Source organism: Notamacropus eugenii, chromosome 4, assembly GCF_028372415.1.
Source record: "Notamacropus eugenii isolate mMacEug1 chromosome 4, mMacEug1.pri_v2, whole genome shotgun sequence".
NCBI lineage: Eukaryota > Metazoa > Chordata > Mammalia > Diprotodontia > Macropodidae > Notamacropus > Notamacropus eugenii.
In genome coordinates, this window is record NC_092875.1 from 230094440 (window position 1) to 230118263 (window position 23824).

Here is a 23824-nt window from a genome sequence, read left to right on the forward strand (position 1 = left end):
CTCTGTCTTCAATTCTGAGTTCCTTTTCTTATAATGTTATAGAAATAGCCACAGAAAAGATTTCAAAGCATTCTTAGTATTTGGAGGAAGCTGTTCCTAAGCATATTGTACTTCACCTCATGTTCATTCTTCCACAGCTAGTTTCATTTTGTGAGGCTTTGTTTTCCCTTTTTTTGTGTGTTTTATAGGGAGACATTCCATGGGATGACAAGGAGTTCAGAATGTACTTTGTTTGGAGTCTTCTGTCTTGGGCTGTTATCATGTTTTACTTTTTCTTCAAGAATTCTGGGAGAGAAATTACTTGGAAGGACTTTGTTAATAACTATCTTTCCAAAGGAGTGGTAAGTAAGATCTGGGATAAGAATGGATATAGTGATTGAAATGTATGATAAGAAGAAAAGCTGAGATGTGATAATCCAGAAAGAGACAAAACACAGTGATTTGTTCTATGTAAAAATCTTTACTTTATAAAAGTACTTAAACCATACTATTTCTTTAAGTCATAAGCCTCTTTCATTCATTTAAAATGATTTTGCTTGGAAAAGTCCGATTTAAACATAGCTTCCCAGAAACAAGCATTTTACAAAGATTAAGTAAATTATGTTACTACAGAAAAATCTGTGTAGGTTTGTGTAAAGACTTAATATTTAATACTTCACTGCTTGTCTTTCTCTGTGCACCACCTTCTGCTCTCTTCCTGTGTGGCTTCATTGTTCATACTGATGATCCTTCAAAACCTTCACCATTTAATTCCTCAGCCACTTCAAGTTCAGTCACCTTCTTGTAACTTCTGTGTGGTTGGTTGCACCTTCGCCTCCAAGATCTACAGAAACTCAAGAGCTGGAAAGAAATCTAATGGCTAGCAAATGTAACCCAACCTAACTAGGAATGTTTCAGCAACTTTTTTGACTAGTGGCCATATTTTAGTAAGTCTTTCCTTTCATCATTTAGCTGCCTTAGATAGGCAATTAGCAGATTCCTGCAAGCCATGCTGCAAACAGATGCTTTCTACAGCTCTTTTCTCTGTGATGTTTTTAAGCAGAAATACAGTTGTCAGGGCTTAGCAGCAAATCCCAGTTGCCTCTTCTCTCACTTCCATTTATTGAGGCTGCTCTTCATTCTCATCATGACCTCCTTGACCTCCTCCTATTTTCCCAGTCCATCTCTCCCACCTCATTTCACTTCCATACCCAGCCTTGACCCCATGAGCTTCCATTTGAATAACACTTTAACATCTAACTTATAATTCATTGATTTTTTTTCATTCCCAGTCTCATTAATTCTCATTCCTTGTGTAATCCCCATCTTTTGATTTTTTGAGTCTTATTTTTGGGCTGATACCACTGGAAAAAGTTAGAAAATAGAGTCAAATCCTCTCATTATTAAATTATAGTACATAACTTCTGCTGGGCCCTTAACTGCACTTACTGACTTCTTCAGAAAGTTGTGTATACCCAACTTCCTCAATAACCATACTTTCTGAACTTTCCACATAAAGCTTAGTTTGTCTCTAACTGCTCACTTGAAGCTGCTCTTTGAAAATGATCTTTAATTACCCAAAATATTGGCCTCTGAAAAGGGTTTCAGTCCTTCACTTCTCTTTGAATCTTCAGCAGTTTTTGATACTGTTGACTCCTAATGGATACTCTCTGTCCCTCAACTTTAGAAACATCTCATTCAGCTCATTTTCCTCCTATCTTATAAAAACCTTCTCTCTTGATTTTTAGTCCTGTTCTTAAGATTCTTAAGGTGGATATTCCTCAAGGTACTAATCTCAACTCTTCTTCTCTCTGTATATGCCTAGAGCATATTGTTTACTCCTAGAGCTTCATTTCACCATTTTCCTCAACACTTGAGGACTCCTAGAATATCCAAATCTTTTCATCATATTTGTCATTTCTTACAACGTGTGATATTTTATTACATATGTGTGCTATATTTTATTTTGCCATCCCCCAGTCAGTTAACATCTACTATTTCTAGTTCTTTGCTACCTAAAAAAACCCCAACTTCTATAAATATTGTTTCATTTGGGACTCTTTTTTTTGGTCAGTGACCTCCTTGAGGTATATGGCTAGAGGCATAATCTCTAGGACAAAGAGTATGGCCTTTTTTTAAAAAAGCAACTTTATTTTCATAATTCCAAGTTATGCATTAATGTATCTAGGCATTGTATTAGATAAAGTACCTGACCTGGAGTCATGAAGACTTGAGTTCAAATGTGACCTCAGACCTAGTTATATGACCCCTGGGCAGGTCACTTAATCTCTCTGCCTCAGTTGCCTGAAGTTTCCCTCCATTATATGTTAAATTAAAGGTTTCCTTTGACTTCTATTCATTTTTATGTTCTGGAATAAGAGTAAAAGTATGAGAGTGTCTCCATTGGCCTGATCTATATCTCACCACTGGAGCCAGATGGCTCTGAAGGAGAAAGTGAGGCTGGTGACTTTGCAGCACCTTCCCTCACTTAAATCCACTTTACTTGTATGTCATAGCATCACCTCCCTGACGTCATGATCCTCTTCGAGAGTGAAGGACAAAACAACAAGTAAAAGTGTCCTAGCTGTAAATTGATATTGAGCTAGGTTCCCTGTTCCTCATAATTGGGTAGCAGAGAGATCAGGTGACAGAGAATCTCCTCAGCTTTTGAGTGCAGCAGACTAGAAGGAGAGGTTTTCTGTAGTGGATAGGTTGGAGAGACCAACCTGGACTTCCACATTGGGAGGGGCTTTAGTCCCATCTTAGCTCCCAGGAGTGTGGGATAGGTAGGCTGTGCTTTAGATTTTACCCCTCTGATAAAGGTCCTGACCAAAGGAAGCTATATCTTCTGTGGACTATGTCTTATCTAAACATTGTATTTTCCCCACTGACTGACATAATACACAATCATTTAATGAATATTTGTTGAATTTCTTGGTTAATTAATGTGACATAAGCAAGGCTAGCCTAGAAACAGTCAGAGTAGGCCTGAGTGTTATTAGTTGAGATAAGACTTCTCTCCTTAAAAATATCTTCATAAACCTTCTGATGCCTGGAATGTTATCATTAGAGACTCATTGTTTTTGGTTAAGGTATTTACTCTTTCCTAGTTAAAATACAGATATTCTAAGGAGAGCACATTAAATAATTATCAGTTAACGACACCTTAGTGAGAATTGTTTTTTCAGATACGTTGTAAACTAGCTACTGTTTCATAGATATGTGTTTTTGCTACACTTCTCTGCCATACCTTTTCACTCTGTGTCATTCTTATCTGTGTCTTCCTCTAAATCTTCACAAAGAATCCACCTGATGCCTTGGAGGTCTTCCTCTGTTTTTATACTATTTAGGGTTACCAGTGTGGTCCATTTGTCATCTGCCATTCTCACTATGTGACTGGCCTGCCTTTTGCTGTCACATGTATTCTTGATGTCCTTAATGTTGTTTTATAAGCCTGGGAAGTGAATACCTCATATAGACATTTTACAATTAATAAGTTAGATATAATTTAGTGTATGTATTATCTGAGAATGGTATTATAAAGAACAATGATTGTTTTTGAAGCACAAAGAACAAGTTAGGAAGGAGAAGTCGAACTGGGTACCCATTTGGATAACTAAAGCAAGATTTTATCCTGTTGAATAAAGTGTGATTATATAATCCTGCTGGCCAGCTGTGTTCTAGTTTCCTTTTTTCCCTTTGGAGTAGCCTCAAGATGTATTAAAGCTCTACTTTCAAAAAAACCTCCCCATCCTTTACATATGATTACATCTGCCTTTTAGGCTGCGATGGTAGTTGCTTTAGTGGTTTTCTATCACAGTTCCCTTCCTGCCCCAGGCATTCCTTTAGAGTCTGTTCATTACTACTAAAATCTTGAGTGGAGTGTTTACAGCAATTCCTTTTCTTAAATAGACTACTCTGATGAATTGCATTACTCCTAGTGGATCCTGTTAAAGGCAGCTAGGTGGTATGGTGGATGGAACTCTGGACCTAGAGTCAGAAAGACCTGAGTTCAAATTTCAGCCTCAGAAACTTAGAAGATGTGTAATCCTGAGCAAGTCACTTTACCTTTGTCTGCCTCAGTTTCCTCAGCTATGAAGGAGGGATAATATAGCACCTACCTCCTAGGCTTGTGAGTGTCAAATAAAATAGTATAGTGAAGCACTTAGCACATAGTACCCCACATACATTGGGTGCCTAATACTTAGTAAATGCTTGTTCCTTTCTTCCTTCTGTTTCCCTTCACTCCTCTATTTAGACCTCTTTCATAATAATAATCATCAATATAATAACTGACATTTATTGAATACTTTAAATTTAAAGAGGTCCTTTAGACACCTCCATTTGTACCTCTCAATGGCCATGTTAGGTATAGATAGGTTCTATACATCTTGCTCCCATTTTACAAATGGGAAAACTGAAAGTAATAGAAGTCATAGCTTACTTGCCTGTGGTCACATAGCTAGTGTCGAAAGTGGAATTTAGACTCAGGTATTCCTCATTCAAGGTCCAACATCCTGTCTACCGTGTTTTTCCTTCTAAGAAAGTTACATATTTCTAGGAATATGCTATGGATGCTATCTCTGTCATACTCCTCAAGCTTCTGAAGATAAGATTTAGACTCATTCTCAATAACAGTGAATGTTGCTGTTGAAATAAGAATATCATACCAACTACCATGCTCCTGATTCACTTATTATTGCTAAGGTAATTATGGATGTTAAAAGCAAAGGTAGAAGTTTAGAATAATTGTAGCTTAAAATGAGCCTAAAATACTTAAATTTTTCTCAATTAATATCTGAATGTTTATAACATTCCTATTTTGTTTCTTAATATAGGTGGACAGACTGGAAGTAGTGAATAAACGTTTTGTTCGAGTGACTTTTACACCAGGGAAGACTCCTGTTGATGGGGTAAATTAGCTTTTTAATTGATTGTAATGAGTTAACTGTATAATAATGGTTGTTCTTACTTTAATAACTTAAAAGAGCTATGATTTTGATTATGTAAGTGACCCTCTACTGATGTTATTTCTTCTTACTTGATTTAAAATTTTTTTATATTTTTATATGTGAAATATTAATAAACTGTTAAACCTTTTTTTAATACTTAACTGAACTAAACTTTTTTCTTTTATCACCTGACATAGTCATGATCTTTTGTTTTTCTTTTTTATAGCAATATGTCTGGTTTAATATTGGTAGTGTGGACACCTTTGAGAGGAATCTGGAAACTCTACAGCAAGAGTTAGGCATAGAAGGAGAGAATCGGTTACCAGTAGTTTATATTACTGAAAGTGATGGGTAAGAATCAGTTGTGGAACTTTAAACTGTTTGTATCTCCTATGTCACTAGATGGCAGTATCCATAAATCAAATTTTCAGAAATGTCCCAGCCTTTGCTTGTTGGTAGGTTAAATGCTTATTTAAAATATATTTATGTATTTAACTTTTTCCTACCTTTTAGTATTTTTTATCAGCTATTTAAATAATCCCTTTCTTGGTTATTAATTTCCTTTTCCTTAAGGAAATTTTTTTAATCCAAATTACCAGTGATTTCAATTCTTTTTTTTCCCGTTTATAATCTTTAAACTTTTCTTCTTGCTAGTTAAAAGCTACTTTTTTCATTTGTGTTAAGAGTACATGAGTTCAGTTAGGGAGACAAATTCCATTTTTGCTCTCAAATACTAGCATTCTTCATTTTCCATGTTAAATATATGCAGTTGGAGTCTAACTAAAACTCTACAAATTAAAGAGAACCTTACCAAGCACTGAAAAAAATTAATCATGAAAGAAACTAATGTTGTTTGTTTTATTTTCCTTTAGCTCATTTCTATTGAGCATGTTCCCAACAGTCCTTATAATTGGATTTTTACTATATACTCTAAGAAGAGGGCCTGCTGGTATGGGTCGAACTGGACGAGGAATGGGAGGTCTCTTCAGTGTAGGGGAAACCACTGCCAAGATCTTAAAGGATGAGATGGATGTAAAGTTCAAAGATGTGGCCGGCTGTGAAGAGGCCAAATTAGAAATAATGGAGTTTGTGAATTTCTTGAAAAACCCAAAGCAGTACCAAGACCTAGGAGCAAAAATTCCAAAGGTAAAGTTAACTTGCAGAAGTTAATTTCTGACGTGATCATATTAAAGTTACTGTGAATATTGTTTTTCAGTTTATGGAATATGTTAGTTGCACAGATAGAATCATTTGATTAATTGTGGTTAAAGGGTATACTGATAAAATAGCTGTAGCTTTTTCCTATTCTTTCCATTAAAATGTACTGCTGAATACCCAACAAAATCTCTGTTAAAGCATTATTGGTCATATTTAGAATACAGGTAGAACCACATTTTGTGTAATATATGTATTCCTGAAAAATTATATAAAGCCAGTTATTTAATATATTGTTATTGAGTCTTTTCATTCATGTCCAACTCTTCATGACCCCATTTGGGGTGTTCTTAGGAAAGATACTGGAGTAGTTTGCCATATCCTTCTCCAGCTTATTTCACAGATGAGGAACTGAGGCAAACCAGGATTAAGTGGCTGGCCCAGGGTCACACAGCTAGTAAGTGTCTGAGACCAGGTTTGAATGTGGGAAGATGAGTCTTTGTGACTTTAGGCCTGGTACTATATCCACTGTGTTACCTAGCTGCCCTGCATTTGATGTATTACAAGAACTTACTCTTGAAAGAAATCCTAATAGTAATAATTCACATTTTTATAGTTTTTTTGTTTTTAGATTTCTAAAGTGCTTTCTGTTCTTATAACACTCTTATGATGTTGTAGGTGACACTGGTATTATTATCTCCATTTTTTTCCAGATAAGGAAACGGTTTCTGAAGGTTAAATAGTTTTCCCATGGTCACACAACTGGCAAGTGTCTGAGATGGGATTTTAACCCAAGTCACTTAGGTGGGAAGGGAATAAGCATTTATATAGCACCTGTTATGTGCCAGGGACTGCACCAAATGCTTTTTACAAATATTATCTCATTTGATCCTCACAGCAACCCTGCCAGGTAGATGCTATTATTATACTCATTTTACAGTTGAGGAAACTGAGGCAAACAGAGGTTAAGTGACTTACCCAGGGTCATAAAGCTAGTAAGTATCTATGGCCAGATTTGAACTCAAGACTTCTTACTCCAAACCCATGCTCTGTTCATTATGTCACCAGCTGTCAATTGGATATAAAGACAGTGATAAAATTTCCCTAGCTCTCAATGAGCTTATGATCTATTGGGGGAGGGGACTGTGTAAAGATAAGTAAATTTAAAGATATACAAAATAATTTGAAGGTGAGGTGGAGAAAGCACTAACAACTGAGAGAATAAGGAAATGTCATGAAAAAGAATTCGAGGATTTAGGTCATTTATTTTTGTGAGCCAGAATCCTTTACTTCAAACATCTAGGCAGTTTTTATTTTTCATTGCCTAAGTTTAACAGTTACACTATTAGATTATAAACTTCTTGAGAGCAAGGCTTATCTTATCTGTCTTTGCATTCCAGGGCCTGTACCTACTTAAGCAATCCTTGTTGAATGGAAGTGAGTTTTTGTAGACTCTTACTTGTATTTTAAATAACTGGTACCCTAAAGGCCTAGGAAGAAACTTATCTTTGAAACTAAATTCTCGTGATGCCAATTAAGTTGAAATGTTTTAAATTCATTTAGTCTTCTAAAAACTCCTTAGTTTTGTTTTTTAACTTGCCTTTGCTAATAATTGCATTATGATTTTATGACATCTCAAATGTTAAGTGTGTATAATTTGTTTTAAATACATGTTATATATTCTATAATTATTTCATGAAAATTTTATGAAAGGCTATAAATATGTGTGATTTTCTCCACCCCGGTTCTGTTTTTGAAGGGTGCCATTCTAACGGGTCCTCCAGGTACTGGAAAAACACTTCTAGCCAAAGCAACAGCTGGAGAAGCCAATGTCCCATTCATTACAGTAAATGGCTCTGAGTTTTTGGAGATGTTTGTTGGTGTGGGTCCAGCTAGAGTAAGTTTTTGTCCCAGTATGAGAACTTTATGAAAATAGAAACATGTATTTTAACTTTGAGGAATCTGTTCCCTATTACTAATAGCTTTGAGGATTTCCTTTTTACCATTGGTCTCAGAATGAACCACATTATGGAAAGCCAGTATATTGCTTTTCCTCCTCAGGATTGCAGGCTTTTATTTAACCACTATAATATTAAGCTGTCTCTTTTGAGAAGTAATTTTAGTTTAGTGATTGGTTGATGCATAACCATGAATATGCATCCCTAGTAAAATTTTTATTCTTATGTTATTAGTGTTTAAAATCCCTTGATCTCTTGAAATGCAAGGAATTGGTGTAACTTCTACACTTTGCCATTAGCTGTTACTTAAGAACAAGACTAGTTCTTGAAAAAGGTCTGACAAATTCAGACTAAAGGGTTTCATTTTAATAGTGTAGAAGGAGGGAAAAAGTTTTAAGTTAAATGAGTATTTAATGGGGATATGTAGATAACTGGGGATATGTATATGTACATAACTATGTAGATGGAGTAGCCTTTTTTTCAAGGACAGAATACCTTTCAGCTGCCCCTGAAAACAATGCATATAAATCTCCTGTATGTGAAGTTGATCTTGATTAGAAATGTCTGGAGTTCTCATTCCACCATCATCTTAGTTTTTTTTATTTACCAGTTTGGGAGTTTATGAAGAGAATAACTACAATATATCAAGAATCCATGGTTTTATCAATGTATGTGCATTCTCCACTTATGCACTGTATGCCTTTGTAGCTGATCTTCTTAGGTTTGTGAGGCTGACAAGTATTGTTACCTTGTAACCAACCTTCTGGTAATGAACCTTTCCCAATTTAGCTATGCTGATCCGTAGATGCCAGACGTATACTCTGTCATCAAGCTTATACTAGAAGTCTGCCCAGTTTGGTAGGGCCTATCAGAGCTTGTACTCTACTGGCATAACTATTGAGAAATAGAATTATTTTTGTGTTATGTTATGTATAGAAGTACAACTTTAATGGAGGTTAGAAAGAAAAAAAGGAAGTTAGGAGATTTTTCTTAAGTTACTTTTTTTCTTTTGATAAAATGCTTAATTTGAAAAGGACTAATATACAGTTTTGAAAGTCTAAACTCTTACTTATTCTGTAGAAATAATGTAGCATAGAAAAGAAATGTTTTAAGACTTCTAAATACTTGATTATAGAAACTGTAACTACTAGCAATAAATTTAACCTGCTTGACTTTTAGTGTTTATGAAACAATTTTTGCAAAGTACATTGTAAATCTTTTTTCCTCTTAGTTTTTATTGTCCTGTCAAGGAGGTCATTTATATTGAGAAGGAAACTGATACATAGTAAATAAAATAATTACCTTGCCTAATATCAGGCAAATAAGTAGAAAGTTGTTGAATATTTTTACAGTTAAATGTGATCACTACAGAATAGTCTGAATTTGTAAAACTAATTGTGCTCTTAAAATTGGAACTTGATAACATTTCACCTTTAGAAGGGTAAAGATATGATATTTACTTGCTTTTGTTATATTATTGTAATATGAACATAGTTACAAAGAATTGAAGAATGATTTTGTTCATTCACTGGCTTGAGATCTTGTAGACAATTTAATTACCATGTAATAAGATATTTATTTGTTACCTAGAGAAAGATGGCTTATTCAGATATATACCAATATATAGTACTGGAATATTCAAATTGTATGAAATATAAAGAACATAGCTACACTTGTTCTTTTTAAAATGTTACCACTGACTAAACTCATTTTCAGTGTTGTGTTTTCTTGTTAAGGTCCGTGACTTATTTTCTGTTGCTCGTAAAAATGCCCCTTGCATTCTCTTCATTGATGAAATAGATGCAGTGGGTAGGAAGAGAGGACGAGGCAACTTTGGAGGCCAAAGTGAACAGGAAAATACACTCAACCAACTTCTTGTAGAAATGGATGGTAAATATTCAAACTTATTTTACTTAAAACTGTTCATGTTCTCTTATTTATCTAAAATGATAGTGGCCATGCGGATAGAATGATACTCCATCACGCTACATTCCAGCAAAAACACCACATTCTACTAAAATTTAACCAACAAAACCTAGGTGATTTACAGCTTATATTGATACAAAGACAACTTAAAAATCAAATCTTCCTTTTTAGTTTACCAGAATTTACTATTTGATTTAACAAATTCAATAAATGATCTTTATGCACAACATTGTGCTAGTCATCTACTGAGCTATATAACATATAGATAGGGCATAGTTCTTGCCTTCATGGAGCTTGTATTCTAGTAGAATACTAGTAGTTATAAAGTGTTTTTTTTCTTGATACTTACTGAAAGAAAATCCAGCTGTTGGCATAGTAAATGAAAGCTTCATTTTGATCTCTTTTATCATTCTGAATTGTTCAGAGCCTACAGTGAACTTTTACTATGTGTAACCAAAGTTTGAATTTGATTCAGCATATATTCCTATAGATAGTGGTCTTTCTCTGTTATCACTGAACAGCTTATTAGAAATTATTATTTTTTTCTTTCACTTAAGGGAATCAGTTTATGTTACCTGTCTTCTGTCATAGTTCATTTAAACATTACTAAATATGCAGTAAATGGGAGATTTGGCTTATGCAGTGTTTCATAGTGCATAAAATTTCAGGGATATTTCTAATTGTTAAATAGCTTGGATTATAGGTTCCAGTCCTTAACTATCTACTGTAACATTTTGAATCTTTACCCTGACTTGTAGAGTGGGAGGGAAAAACCTATTTCTTATCTGCATCTAGTTTTTCAAATAATTTGTTTTTACTTAAATACCTTTTATATTTAATCCTGATCTGCTATCTTCACAAAACTAATTTTGAACATTTTAAATTACATATGTGACAATTTTACCACAATTGCTAAGCTTTGAGGAAGCTAGGTAGTATTGTGCATGAAGTGCTGTACATGAATTCAAGAAGACCTAAATTCAAATCCTGCCTTAGACAATTACTAGTTTTATGTAACCCCAGGCACAATGTTTTTCAACTTCCTCATTTGTAAAATTGGGATGATAACAGTATCTACCTCCTAGGGTTGTTGTGAGTCTCAGATGAGATAACATGTAAAGTACTTTGCAAACCTCAAAACAGCTATAGTTATAAGATGAGTAGCTGTTTCTATTTCCTTACATGTAAAATGGGAATAATAATAGTAATAGTAATAAAAATAATACTCAAAGGACTTCTTTCGTAGTATTGTTATAAGGACTAAATAAAATACTTCACTGAAAAGAAATTTGCAAAGCTTTTATTTAGGTACTAAATGTCAGCTATTATCATTTTCTTCTCTTCGTTTTTTTAAAGAATTTGTTTACTTTGAGTTTTCAACATTTAATTCCATAAGATATTGAGTTTCAAATTTTCTCCACATCTCTCCCCTCCACCCACCCCAAGACAGGGTGCATTCTGATTACCACTTCCCCCAATCTGCCCTCCCTTCTATCACATCCCTCCCTTCTCTTATCCCCATCCCCTCTATTTTCTTGTAGCACAAGATAGATTTCTATACCCCATTTATCTTATTTCCCAGTTGCATGTAAAAACAATTTTTAATATTCACTTATAAAACTTTGAGTTCCAACTTCTCTCCCTTCCTCCCTCCCCACCCATCCCCACTGAGAAGGCAAGCAATTCAGTTAAGGTTATACATGTGTAGTTATGCAAAACATTTCCATAACAGTCATGTTGTGAAAGATTAGCTCTGTTTCCCTCCATCATGTCCTGCCCCCCATTTATTCTGTTCTTTCTGTTGACCCTATTCCTCCTCAGAAGTGTATACTTCTAATTTCCCCCTCCTCCCATTTGCCTTCCCTTCTGTTATCCCCCACCCCCCACTTATCCCTTTCCCCCCTCCTTAAGTCTTGTAGTGTAAGATAGATTTTCATACCAGATTGAGTGTACATATTATTTCCCTCCTTAAGCCAAATACAATGAGAGTAAGTTTCACTCTTTCCCCTCTCTCCTCTTGCCCTCCATTAAAGAAATTTTTTCTTGCCTCTTTTATGTGAGAGATAATTTGCCCCTTTCTATTTCTTCCTTTTTCCTCTCTCTATATTCCTCTCTCACCCCTTAATTTTATTTTTTTAGCTATCATCCCTTCCTATTCAGCTCACCCTGTGCCCTCTGTCTATATGTATATAATTCCTCCAACTACTCTAATACTGAGAGAAGTCTCAAGAGTTACAAATATTATCTTTCCATGTAGGAATGTATACAGTTCAACTTTAGTAATTCCCTTATGATTTCTCTTTCCTATTTACCTTTTCATGCTTCTCTTGATTCTTGTGTTTGAAAGTCAGAGTTTCTATTCAGCTCTGGTCTTTTCATTAAGAATGCTTGAAAGTCCTCGATTTCATTGAATGACCATTTTTTCCCTTGAAGTATTGTACTCAGTTTTGCTGGATAGGTGATTCTAGGTTTTAATCATAGCTCCTTTGACCTTTGGAATATCATTCCAATCCCTGTAATCCCTTAACGTAGAAGCTGCTAGATCTCTGTTATCCTGATTGTATTTCCACACTACTCAAATTATTTCTCACTGGCTGCTTGGCAATATTTTCTCCTTGACCTGGGAGCTCTGGAATTTGGCTATGATATTGTTAGGAGTTTTCCTTTTGGGATCTCTTTCAGGAGATGATTGGTGGATTCTTTCAATATTTCTTTTACCCTCTGATTCCAGAATATCAGGGCAGTTTTCCTTGATAATTTCTTGGAAATGATGTCTAGGCTCTTTTTTTTTGGTCATGGCTTTCAAGTAGTCCAGTTGTCTCCTGGATATTTTTTCCCAGTTACTTATTTTTTCAATGAGATATTTCACCTTGCTATTTTTTCATTCCTTTGGTTTTGTTTTATAATTTCTTGATTTTTCATAAAGTCATTAGTTTCTATCTGCTCCATTCTAATCTTTAAGGAATTATTTTCTTCAGTGAGTTTTTGAACCTCCTTTTTCATCTGGCCTATTCTGCTTTTTTGGGCATTCTTCTCCTCAATGGCTTTTTGGATCTCTTTTGCCATTTGAGTTAGTCTATTTTTTTAAAGTGTTATTTTCTTCAGCATTTTTTAGATCTCTTTTAGCAAGCAGTTGACTCATTTTTCATGATTTTCTTGGATCATTCTCATTTCCCTTCCCAGTTTTTGCTCTGCTTCTCTTACTTGATTTTCAGAATCCTTTTTTAAGTTCTTCCATGACCTGAGACCAATTCATATTTTTCTTGGAGGCTTTGGATATAGGAACTTTGACTTTGTTGTCTTCTTCTCTTTGTATATTTTGGTCTTCCTTGTCACCAAAGTAAGATTCTATAGTCTGATTCTTTTTCCAATTTTTGCTCATTTCCCCAGCCATTTACTTGACTTTTGAGCTCTTTGTCAAGGTAGTTCACTGCTTCCAGTAGGGGTGGGAGGTGTATCGTCAGCTGCTCAATCCCCCCCACAATCTATGGTCCTAAAGCTCCAGAAACAGTTGCTGCTGCTGCTGCTGCCCCTGCCCCTACTGCTGCTGCCATGGGCTCCTGCTATCCTGAAACTGGGGCCAGACTACTCTATTTGCTCATACAGGACCCATAGGTTTTTTCCACTGACGTTCCAATTTTTCCTTGGGGTTTTGGAGTTGTGCAGTCTGGAAACAGCCACAGGTGCCAGAGATTCAGTCCCCCCGAGGCCTGTCTACGTTGGCATGGCCCACACTAGATTGCGCTCTGCTACCAATGAGGTAGGATAGACAATTCCAGGCTGTCTTGGGCTGGAGATTTGCTTCACTCTGTCATCCTATGGGTTCGGCAGTTCCAGAATTTGTTTATAGGTATTTGGCTGGGCTTGGAGGGAGAACTCAAGCAAGTCTGTGCTGTTACATCTTCATCTTTTTTTGATGTAATATAGATAGAAATGGCCCTGGAACAAGTTACTGTTAATTAATTGTTAATATTATACATTTAACATTCTATGGACCTTTGTACAAGCACATAAAGTAATTGCTTTTTGTAGGGGAATTATTATTTGTAGTGGAGTATTAAGATATAAGCTCATCCTCTGTAGGCTCACCAAAAGAATCTATTGTACAATCTTAGCAGCAGAAAAGACAACAGGGCATGAATGATCTCTGCTAGGTATTTTGAAAGCTTTCCATTTCATGTAGCTTGGACAGTTATGGGCAGCAGTTGGTTCTTTGATAATATTATGGTTCTAGTCCAGTTTATTGGTTCAGGTCTCAAGGATATTTCAAAGCCTTTGTAGTATAAAGATTTGTCATCTCTTAGTTCATGAATGACAGTGAATTTCTGATGTATAATTTTAGCTATGTGGTCATGTCTTGCTAGGTGACTTGGTAGATTATAAATTTTTATAGTCTTCAGTGATGTGTTGCAGGGTTTCTACATGTAGTTTACATTATCCCCATTGATCATTGTCTGTTCTTAACAACAACCCTTTGGTAGCAATGATCTGTTCCTGAATTATCATAAATCTCTTCCATTCTTCTTAACCAATCCATATGACTTAGCCATTTGTTCAGTGATCTTTGAGTATTGTATACAGAATTCATCCAGATGTCACTTATGAAGACCTTTTGATTATATTCTTGAATCATAGCTATTTGATAGGCATAGTTTTGATGTAATCTACTTTCAGTTACATTCAAAAATCCAGTGTTGAGTACCTGTAACCAGCCTTTAATATTGCTTGGTGAAATGATATGTTCTTATTTCAAAAGTATTTTTGTAAGTTTTTTTTCCTATTTATCATTTTGCTATTTTATTATTATTATCATTGGTGGATATTATTTCTGTTTAGTTGCCAAAAGATTATTAGATAATAAAGTATTTTGATAGGAAACATGCTCTTATTTTCTGTGCTATGACATTAACAGTTCTTACATGTTTACTATTCTCTTTTAGGTTTTAACACAACAACAAATGTAGTCATTTTGGCAGGCACCAATAGACCAGATATCCTAGATCCTGCATTATTGAGGCCAGGACGCTTTGATAGGCAAATCTTTATTGGTGAGATTATTTTCAGTGTGGGATATTATTTCTCATAGAGGATAGATATAAATGCTAAATTATGAAAAATCCTTTTTCTCTTAAAAAAAAATTATATAGGGCCCCCTGATATAAAAGGAAGAGCATCTATTTTCAAAGTTCATCTCAGACCATTAAAACTAGAAGTTGAACTGGATAAAGAGAAATTGGCAAGAAAACTTGCATCTTTAACTCCAGGGTTTTCTGGTAAGTAGAATATTAACTTTTGTATTCTTCATATACATTTCTTATACTATGATAATTAGAAGAAATACAATAATTTCTTTTCCTCCCACCTTGAATTCACCCTTGGGTTACTTAAGAATTTATGTAAAATTCAGGCCCCCCCCAACATCAAAATGAAAAATGTAAAGAGTAATGATGGAAGGGATTCTTGCTGAAAATTGTGGAGATTTTGAAGAAAGAAGAATGGGTCAGCAAGAAGGCTTAGACAAGATACCTGATTAAGAAGTGTCATCTAATGCCAGATCCTCCTTACTACCTCAAAACAGCCATATAAAGTAATAAATGTAGTGGCAACAAAAAGAAGAAAGAAATATTTAAAAGGTAATGACCACAGGAAAAACATCAGCAAAGATACCATGAAGCCACTCTGATGAGTAGACCTCACATTCTCTTCTGCTAATTAATGTGATAGTGGTGACTGTAGCAACTATAGGAACATAAGGCTATTAGCAAGTGTTGTAATTCCGTACTAAGGACTTTCAACAGCTATTTAAATTACTCTCACTGCTTAGTCTTATGTTAGCTGTAATCTGACCAGACTCCCTTATCCTACATGCAGAATTTCATGAATTTGTCCAGTAGCAATGATAAAGACAGGAAGGACTAATTAACTCTAGGAGAGAGAGGGACTGAACATTGAAACTTGCTCTGTCACTATCTGAAATAGAACCTGTGGTTATACATTTAGGGACTGAGGGAAATTTAATGATCATCTACACCCTCCTCCTTTATTTTTTTGTGTGAGGAATTGACTTACCCAGAGTTCATACAGATTGGCAGATGCTTGCCAGAGTTTGAACTCTTAATGCAGTGAATTTTTCACTGTCATTCTGATAAAACTGAGTTGAGATGTAGATAAGTCATGTGCTTCCTTAATAAAACAACTGAAAATGTACCAAGTAAGATAAAACCATCAAAGAGGGAAAAAGAAATTTCCCAGACAGAAGTTCCTAAAGGTGGGGGAAAGATACTAAAGAAATGAGCAAGCAAAACAAAACAAAAATCTCCTAATACAAGGCAGTAAGAAATCTCAGTTTAAGATTTCAGAAGAATAATATAATTCGGCAACAACTACAATTTGAATCTCAGAAAAGAGACTGGAATGTTCATAAATATGCCCACAGTATTTGGAAGGCCTAATAAAGTGAGTGAAAAGGAATGAAATTAGAACTCTGAATGAAAAAAGCTTTAAAGATTTTTTTGGATTAGAATGGAAGTTAGGAAACCTTAAAAGAGTAGACACTTTAAGGAAAAAAAAAGAGAAAATATTATCACTGGACTTTTTATTTCTATGAAACAGTTTTAGAGCAAATTCTTTTGACAACAAAACAGTGTTTTGACTTTGTTGTTGTCTTTTGACAGCAAAACTGAAAAAATATATGAGATTCTGATTGTAAATGAAAAACAGTTGATCCAGAAAAACGGAGCTTAGAGATTCTTAGTATAACTGACCTTCCAGAAAACATGGTGAAGTAAAAAACTTGAACTCTATATTTCAAATTATCACAAAAGATCATTGCCTGTAATTACTAGCAAAGAACAGGTTTGAATCCCATGGACAGAGGAGGAACCCTAAGACTAATGCATCCAGAAATATAATTGTCAAGCTTCTGGATCCGAGAGAGAATATAGTGACTATAGCTAGTTATAAAGTTATAATGTAACTAACTAAAGAATCATTCCAAGCTGTACATCAGTCCTGAAAAAGGAAAAGAAAGATTAGAGAGGGGACAGAGCCAAGATGGCAGAGTAAAAGTAGGAACTTCCCTGAGCACTCCTCCAAAACCCTCCTGTAAAAATTGATTCTAAACAAATTCTAGAGCTACAGACCCCACAAAATGACAGAGTGAATTCCCATTCCAAGACAACCTGGAAAGTCTACAGGAAAGGTCTTTCACACCATGTAAGGAGTGGAGCTCAGTCTGGTGTGAGCTGCACCAGCACAAACTGGCCGGTCAGAGGAGTTAAGATTAAAGCCAAGAATCACCTATCCAGCAAAATTCCTTCAGAGAAAAAAATGGGCATTTAGTGAAATAGAGGACTTTGAAGAATTCTTGATGAGAAGACCAGAGCTGAATAGAAAATTTAACTTTGAGATAGAAGAATCAAAAGAAGCATGGAAAGGTAAACAGGAAAGAGAAATCATAAGAGACTTATTAAGGTTGAACTGTTTACATTCCTACATGGAAAGATAATATTTGTAACTCATGAGACCTTTCTCAGTATTAGGGTAATTGGAGGAAATATAGATAGATGGATGGATGGATGGATAGTGCAGGGTGAGTTGAATGTGAAGGGAGGATGTCTAAAAAATAAAATTAAAGGGTGAGAGAGGAATATATTGGCAGAAGGAGAAAGGGAGAGATAGAATGGGGTAAATTATCTCACATGAAAGAGGCAAGAAAAAGGTTTCATAGTGGAGGGGAAGAAGGGAGAGATTCTTAGGAATGAGTGAACCTTACTGTCATCAGATTTGGCTTATGGAGGGTATAATATACACACTCAATTGGGTATCCTACCCTAGAGGAAAATAGAGGGGAAGGGGATAAGAGGAAAGGATGATAGAAAGGAAGATAGATTGGAGGAGGGGGTAGTCAGAAGCAAACACTTTAGAAAAAGGACAGGGTCAAAGGAGAAAATAGCATAATTGGGGATTGGGATAGGATGGAAGGAAATGCAGTTAGTCTTTTACAACATGACTATTATGGAAGGGTTTTGCATAACTACACATGTATAGACTATGGGGATGGGTGAGAAAGAGAAGAAGGGAGAGTATTTGGAACTCAAAGTTTTAAAAGCAGATGTTAAAATTTTGTTTTATATTTATACACAAAAAATTGTCTTTATATGCAACTGGGAAATAAGATATATAGGCATTGGGGTATAGAAATCTGTCTTGCCTTTCACGAAAGTAAAGGGAAAGTGAATGAGGTGGGGATGATAAAAGGGAGGACAGGCTAAGGAAAGGGGGAATCAAAATGCATACCATCTCAGAGTGGGGGAAGGGAAAGGATGGGGCAAAAATTTGGAACTCAAAATCTTGTGGAAATAAATGATGAAAACTGAAAATAAATTTAAATCTAAAATAAAAAAAGGAAGATTAGAAAAATGGAAAATGGAAAAAAAACTTGCAACCAACAATCATTAAAAAGTTGAAGATAGTCATACATTTTAAAAATTGACTTTTAGTAGAATTGATGATTTCTAAACATTTTTGTAAAGAAAACCAAAGCTGAGCAAAGTCTTTGAAATGCATGCAATGGACAAATGAAATTCCCAAAAGATAAGTGTTTACATTCTGAATGGGAAGGAGAAGACTAATTATTATGTCTCAGATAAGTCTAAAAAAGCAGGAGCAACAGTCATGATCTTGGACAAGGCAAGAGTTAAAAAAAGAGACAATCAAGAGACAAGCTGAGAATCTACCTTGTGCTTAAAAATACATAAATAATGAAAGCAATATCAGTATTAAATTCATTTTGATCAAATGGCATGACATCCAAGCACTTAAAGGAAAAACTGACAATTATAGAAGAATTTATTAGTAAGATAGTAGTGCCTGAATACTTCATAGTGTTTCAAATTTAGATAAATCCAAAAGAAAAATAAATGAGAAAATTAAGGATGGATCTTATGGCAATATGTTTGTCCTTTGAAAACTATTGAATGGAAATCTTAAACAGTACGTTTATTTGTAAGCATACATCCCAGGGACGTTTACAAATGCTCACATACTAGCACATAAGTACAATTGCAGGAAAGCAAAAATATTAAGCCTTTTATAGATCATAACAATAAAAATCATAACTCATAAGGAAATATGAACAAAGAGTACAAAATTAAATGAAGACTAAATGTTAATTTAGAGAACTAGTGGACCAGATAACATGTTTTTTAAAAACAATACAGAATTAAATTAGAGAACAACCCTAAAAGAACATACTAAAACATGTGGGATGTAGTTCAAGCTTAATGGAAAATATGTAACTTTCAACACTTATATTAAAAGAGACAAAGAAAAGACCAGTTAACTGAGCGTGCAACTTAAAAAACCTAGAAAGTCACCAAATTATCCATCCTGTAAGAATAATAAAAGTAAGCAGAAATTTTGAAAATCAAAAAGTTCAACAAAATTAATAGCAAAAGATTTGCACGGATAAAGCTTAAGTTTTTTTAAAAGACCAATAAGAGAGAGAAACCAGATTACCAAATAAAAAATGAGGTGGAATTCACAACAAATGGAGAGGAAATAAAGAAAATTATTAGAAACTGTTATCCCTAAGAATGGAACAGGGAGTTGATGATTAATATGCTAATAATATGCTAATCTTTTACTTCTTACATTTGGATTTCAGAATTAGTACTGTGTTACTTGATCTTCACATTATTTTCTGAAAATTGATTTAAAGGAATATACCATGTGGAAAAAATTTTTAAGTCATGCACAATTTAAAATGTAAATGTTTCATAATCTTTTGGTTATTTTAGTGTTTCTCTTTTCTTTGTAATATTACTTTTGTTTCCAACAATATAATGATTCATGTCGAGCGTTAAAGTGAAAGCATTGGCACTCTTTTATCCTTTTATGACAGTTTGAAGTGAACTTACTGAATATCCTTTGCAGTAAAGCATTCACAAATATATCATTGATCATTTTGAAAAGTCACTTCTAGTGGGAGGGAAGATGTTGATCTTAAAGGATTATAATTTGATTAATTTAAGCTTATTTTGTATTTGTGAGCTAATAGGATATTTATTTTGTTCCTTCATTTTGCAGGAGCTGATATTGCTAATGTCTGTAATGAAGCTGCCTTGATAGCTGCAAGACACCTTTCAGATGCCATAGATCAAACTCACTTTGAACAAGCAATTGAACGAGTGATTGGTGGTAAGAAAATTAAATGTCCGAAGACAAGAAAAAGTATAATGGGGATAGGAACATTCCTGTGTTAGCAGAACTGAGATAGGGAAAGAGAAGTAAAATCAGCCCAACATCAGTGACACACCAGATTACAAAAATGTTCTCAGAACTATATTAATTGAGTTAAATACATTTTTATTAGTGGCATTTTCAGTGCACAGCATTTTGGATACAAAGACAAAAATGAAACAGTGCAGATTAAGAAACATAACTGACACTTTATGTTGCACTTTAAAATGCATAGAATGCTTTACATCCATTATTACATTTGAACCTTATGGGAACCCTTGTAATTCAGGTATTATAGATATCCTAGTTTAATAGATAGAGGAACTTAGGCTTAGAGAATTAAATTACTTGCTTTTGGTTAATGAATCAAAGAGAGGCAGTATTTGAACTCCTGAACCAATCTAGGACTGAATTCACAATAACTTGAAAGCTTCTTTTTTTTACAATCATGTTCAAAGATAAGGATAATAAAAGGCATTTGAGGAGAGAGGGAAAACACTAGCAACAGAGAGGCTTCCTGAAGAAAGCAGTGCCTTGTGCTGAGCCTTAAGGAAGATAAGGATTCCGAGAGGTAGAGATAAGGGAGTATATTCCAGACTAGAGGACAATATATACAAATGAATAAATGTGGAAAATAGAGTCAAATTGGCCAGTGACTAGTAAGCCTAGTCTGGTTGGAATATAAACTATGTATTTGAGAGTAGTCTGAAGTAAGGCTGGGAAGGTAGGTTGGAACCAGATTGGGAAGGACCTTGAATGCCAAGATGAGGAATTGGTTATATTTTTTCCTAGAGGTAGTGGAAAACTACTGAATTTTTTTGAGCAGGGGAATAACATAGATCTATCTTAAGAAGATTATTTTGACAGCTTTGTAGTAGATACATTGAAGAAGAGAAAAGATAAACGATTGGGAGAACAATCAGGAAACTGCTATGATAGCCCTGGATATGAGAGATAAGAAAAGGAGGCAGATGTAAAGAGATTTTTGTGGAGGCAGAATTTATAGAACTTTTTCTGGAAGGGATTTTAAATTTGAAGGGCTAAAGAGAAAAAGCTAACAATGGCTCTGAGCCATCTTGGATGGCTCTGTTCCCTTAAAGACAGAGGGAAGATTAGAGGAATTTCCATTTTGGATATATTCAGTTAGCTATTCCAGAGAGCTGGCCTTGTAGAGATGTTCAGTAGGCATTTATAGATACTGGAGCTTAAGTGAAAAATTAGAACTGGATGTACAGATTGGGGAGCTGTTTGTGTAGAGGTGATAATTGAAGCCATAGTAGTGGATGAGATCACAAAGAGTACACATACAGAAGAGCAGGGAGCCAAGAACAGAGCCTTGAGGTTCACTGACACTTTAGGAGGCATAAAATAGAAAACTCGAAAAAAGACTGAGGAGGGAATCAGATAAAAAGACAACAAGGAGAGAGCAGTGTTGTGGAAGCCAAAGAGGTAGCTTATGTTTAATAGGAGAATGGTCAATAGTACCTGAATCTGCTCAGCAAGAGAATAGTTAAGGAGGATGAGGATCCAGAAAAGGCCAGTAGATTTAGTAGTTGAGGTCTGGTAGTTTTTTAGGGGAAGCTTTAGTAGAATGGTGGGATCAGAAGCTAGATTACAAAGGACTGTAGGCTACTCTTTAAGTGGAAGTGCAGGGCAGGAGAGATGTAGGATGCTAGTTTGGATGGCAGGGTCAAATGAAGTTTGTTTATTTTTTTTCCTTAAATGTTAGGAAGGAAGGAAGGAAGGAAACATTTATTAAACACCTACCTGTGTGCCAGGCACTATGCTAAGAGCTTTGCAAATATTTTCTCATTTGATCATCACAGCAATCCTGGGAGGTAGGTGCTATTATTATCCCCATTTTATAGTTGAGGAAATTGAGGCAGGCAGAGGTTAAGTGACTTGTCCAGAGTCACAAAGCTAGTAAGTGTCTGAGGCTAGATTTGAATTCAGGTCTCCCTAACTCCAGATTCAGTGCTTTAGCCACTGTGCTGTGTAACTAACAGGTGGAACATGAATATGTTTGTAAGCAGCAAGGAAGGAGCTAGTAGGTAGGGAGACATTGAACATGAAATTGAGGAAAGAATGATTGATAGAGCTAGTTACCAGTGCAGGTAGAAGGGGCAGGAGCTATTGGTTTTAGCCTTGGCAAAGAGAATGGTCACCTCATACTCAGAAATTGGAGCAAAGGAGAAGAGAACAGCTAACGACATAGAGGGGCTTTGAAATGTATCAGGTAGATGAAGGAACTTTCAACAACTGGCCTCAGTTTTTTCAGGAAAGGGGAGAAATCATTTCCCATGAGGTAGTGTACCTTTAGGGGCTTAAGAAGAAGGGAGAACATTCAGAACAGCTGATGCAGGTGCCTGATAGGGAGGCAGTCATATGAAAGTATTGCCATACAGCAGTGAGGACTTGGTTGTTTTTAGATAATATGAATTTTTAATGGACCCAGTCAGCGTAGTTTTATGGTTTTTCTCCAACAGCATTCAGGAGTTAGGCAATAGGAACAGAGAAGGTAGGTGGGGAGATTTGACCCAAAGTTGAGGACTGGTGGGGTATGAACAGTGGAAGAAAGGAGCTAACACTTGAAGGGAATTGAGACTGATAGAAAATATTTACATAACACTTATTTTTTGAGTACTTATAAAAGTTAGACATTCACTGATTGATAAAAGTACTCATTGGCTTGTCCTCCTTGGTATCTGAGTAAAGAGTAGTGATGAGGGTGGCAAAGGTATTTGGGAAAACAGACGCAGTGCATGGGTAGTGCTGAGCAGTAGCCCATTCTGTACTAACCCTCACATACATAGCACATACTGGAAACTACTGATTAACCAATGGAATCTAGTTTTTGAAAAAGACATATCGTTTCTAAAACTTGTACATGGTGAACTAAATGAATAACTACAAATAGTAGAGGTCAAACAGATGCAGTGTAATCTTTAAAAGAATTATTGCTGAATGCAGATCAGAGCTTACTATTTTATATTTTTTTTGTTTGTTTTTCCTTGCTCGTGGTTTTCCCCTTTTTTTCTGTTCCTTTAACAACATAATGTGGAACTGTGTTTAATATGATTGTACATGTATGGCCTATTTCAGATTGCTTGGGGTCTTGGGGAGGGAGAGAGGGAGAAGAAAAATTGAAACTCAAAATCTTACAAAATTGAATGTTGAAAATTATCTTGGAATTGGAAAAAATAAAATACTCTTAAGTGGGGTGGGGGGGAGGATGTAAAAAAAAAGTGCTAATAAAAAAAGTTATTAGTGTAATAAAGAAGTAGCCAATTCTGTTCCACCTTGATCAGTGATCATGTGATAAAATGCTGTTGGATGCATGCTGTGTGCAAAGTGCTGTTGGTGTACAAAAAGTGTTATAATATATGGTTTGTGAGTTTTTTGTTTGTTTTGTTTGGAATGGACCTGAGATTTCATCAGTGTGGGGACTTCTGGTGTACAATTCCTTCTGGCAATGTATATCAGCAACTCCTCTGTAATGTAGAGTTTTGTAATTAATGAGTTGCCTGGATCCCTGAGAAGTTAAGTGACTTGCTGATAGTCTAGCTAGTAAGTAACTAGTATATGTCAGAAATAAAACTTGAACCTACATCT

The 23824-nt window shown here is 35.2% G+C and overlaps 1 protein-coding gene across 4 annotated transcripts in view; it reads left to right on the top strand.

The window, feature by feature from the left end:
* AFG3L2 (AFG3 like matrix AAA peptidase subunit 2) overlaps positions 1 to 23824 on the top strand; it is a 53659-nt gene that overhangs the window by 14253 nt on the left and 15582 nt on the right. For all 4 annotated transcript variants that reach the window (XM_072604199.1, XM_072604202.1, XM_072604201.1 and 1 more), the window contains 9 exons: positions 189 to 341; positions 4818 to 4892; positions 5158 to 5282; positions 5804 to 6077; positions 7846 to 7983; positions 9781 to 9934; positions 14911 to 15018; positions 15118 to 15243; positions 20060 to 20170. In XM_072604199.1, the coding sequence (XP_072460300.1) occupies positions 189 to 341; positions 4818 to 4892; positions 5158 to 5282; positions 5804 to 6077; positions 7846 to 7983; positions 9781 to 9934; positions 14911 to 15018; positions 15118 to 15243; positions 20060 to 20170 (1264 nt within the window). The remainder of the gene's footprint in view (positions 1 to 188; positions 342 to 4817; positions 4893 to 5157; positions 5283 to 5803; positions 6078 to 7845; positions 7984 to 9780; positions 9935 to 14910; positions 15019 to 15117; positions 15244 to 20059; positions 20171 to 23824) is intronic.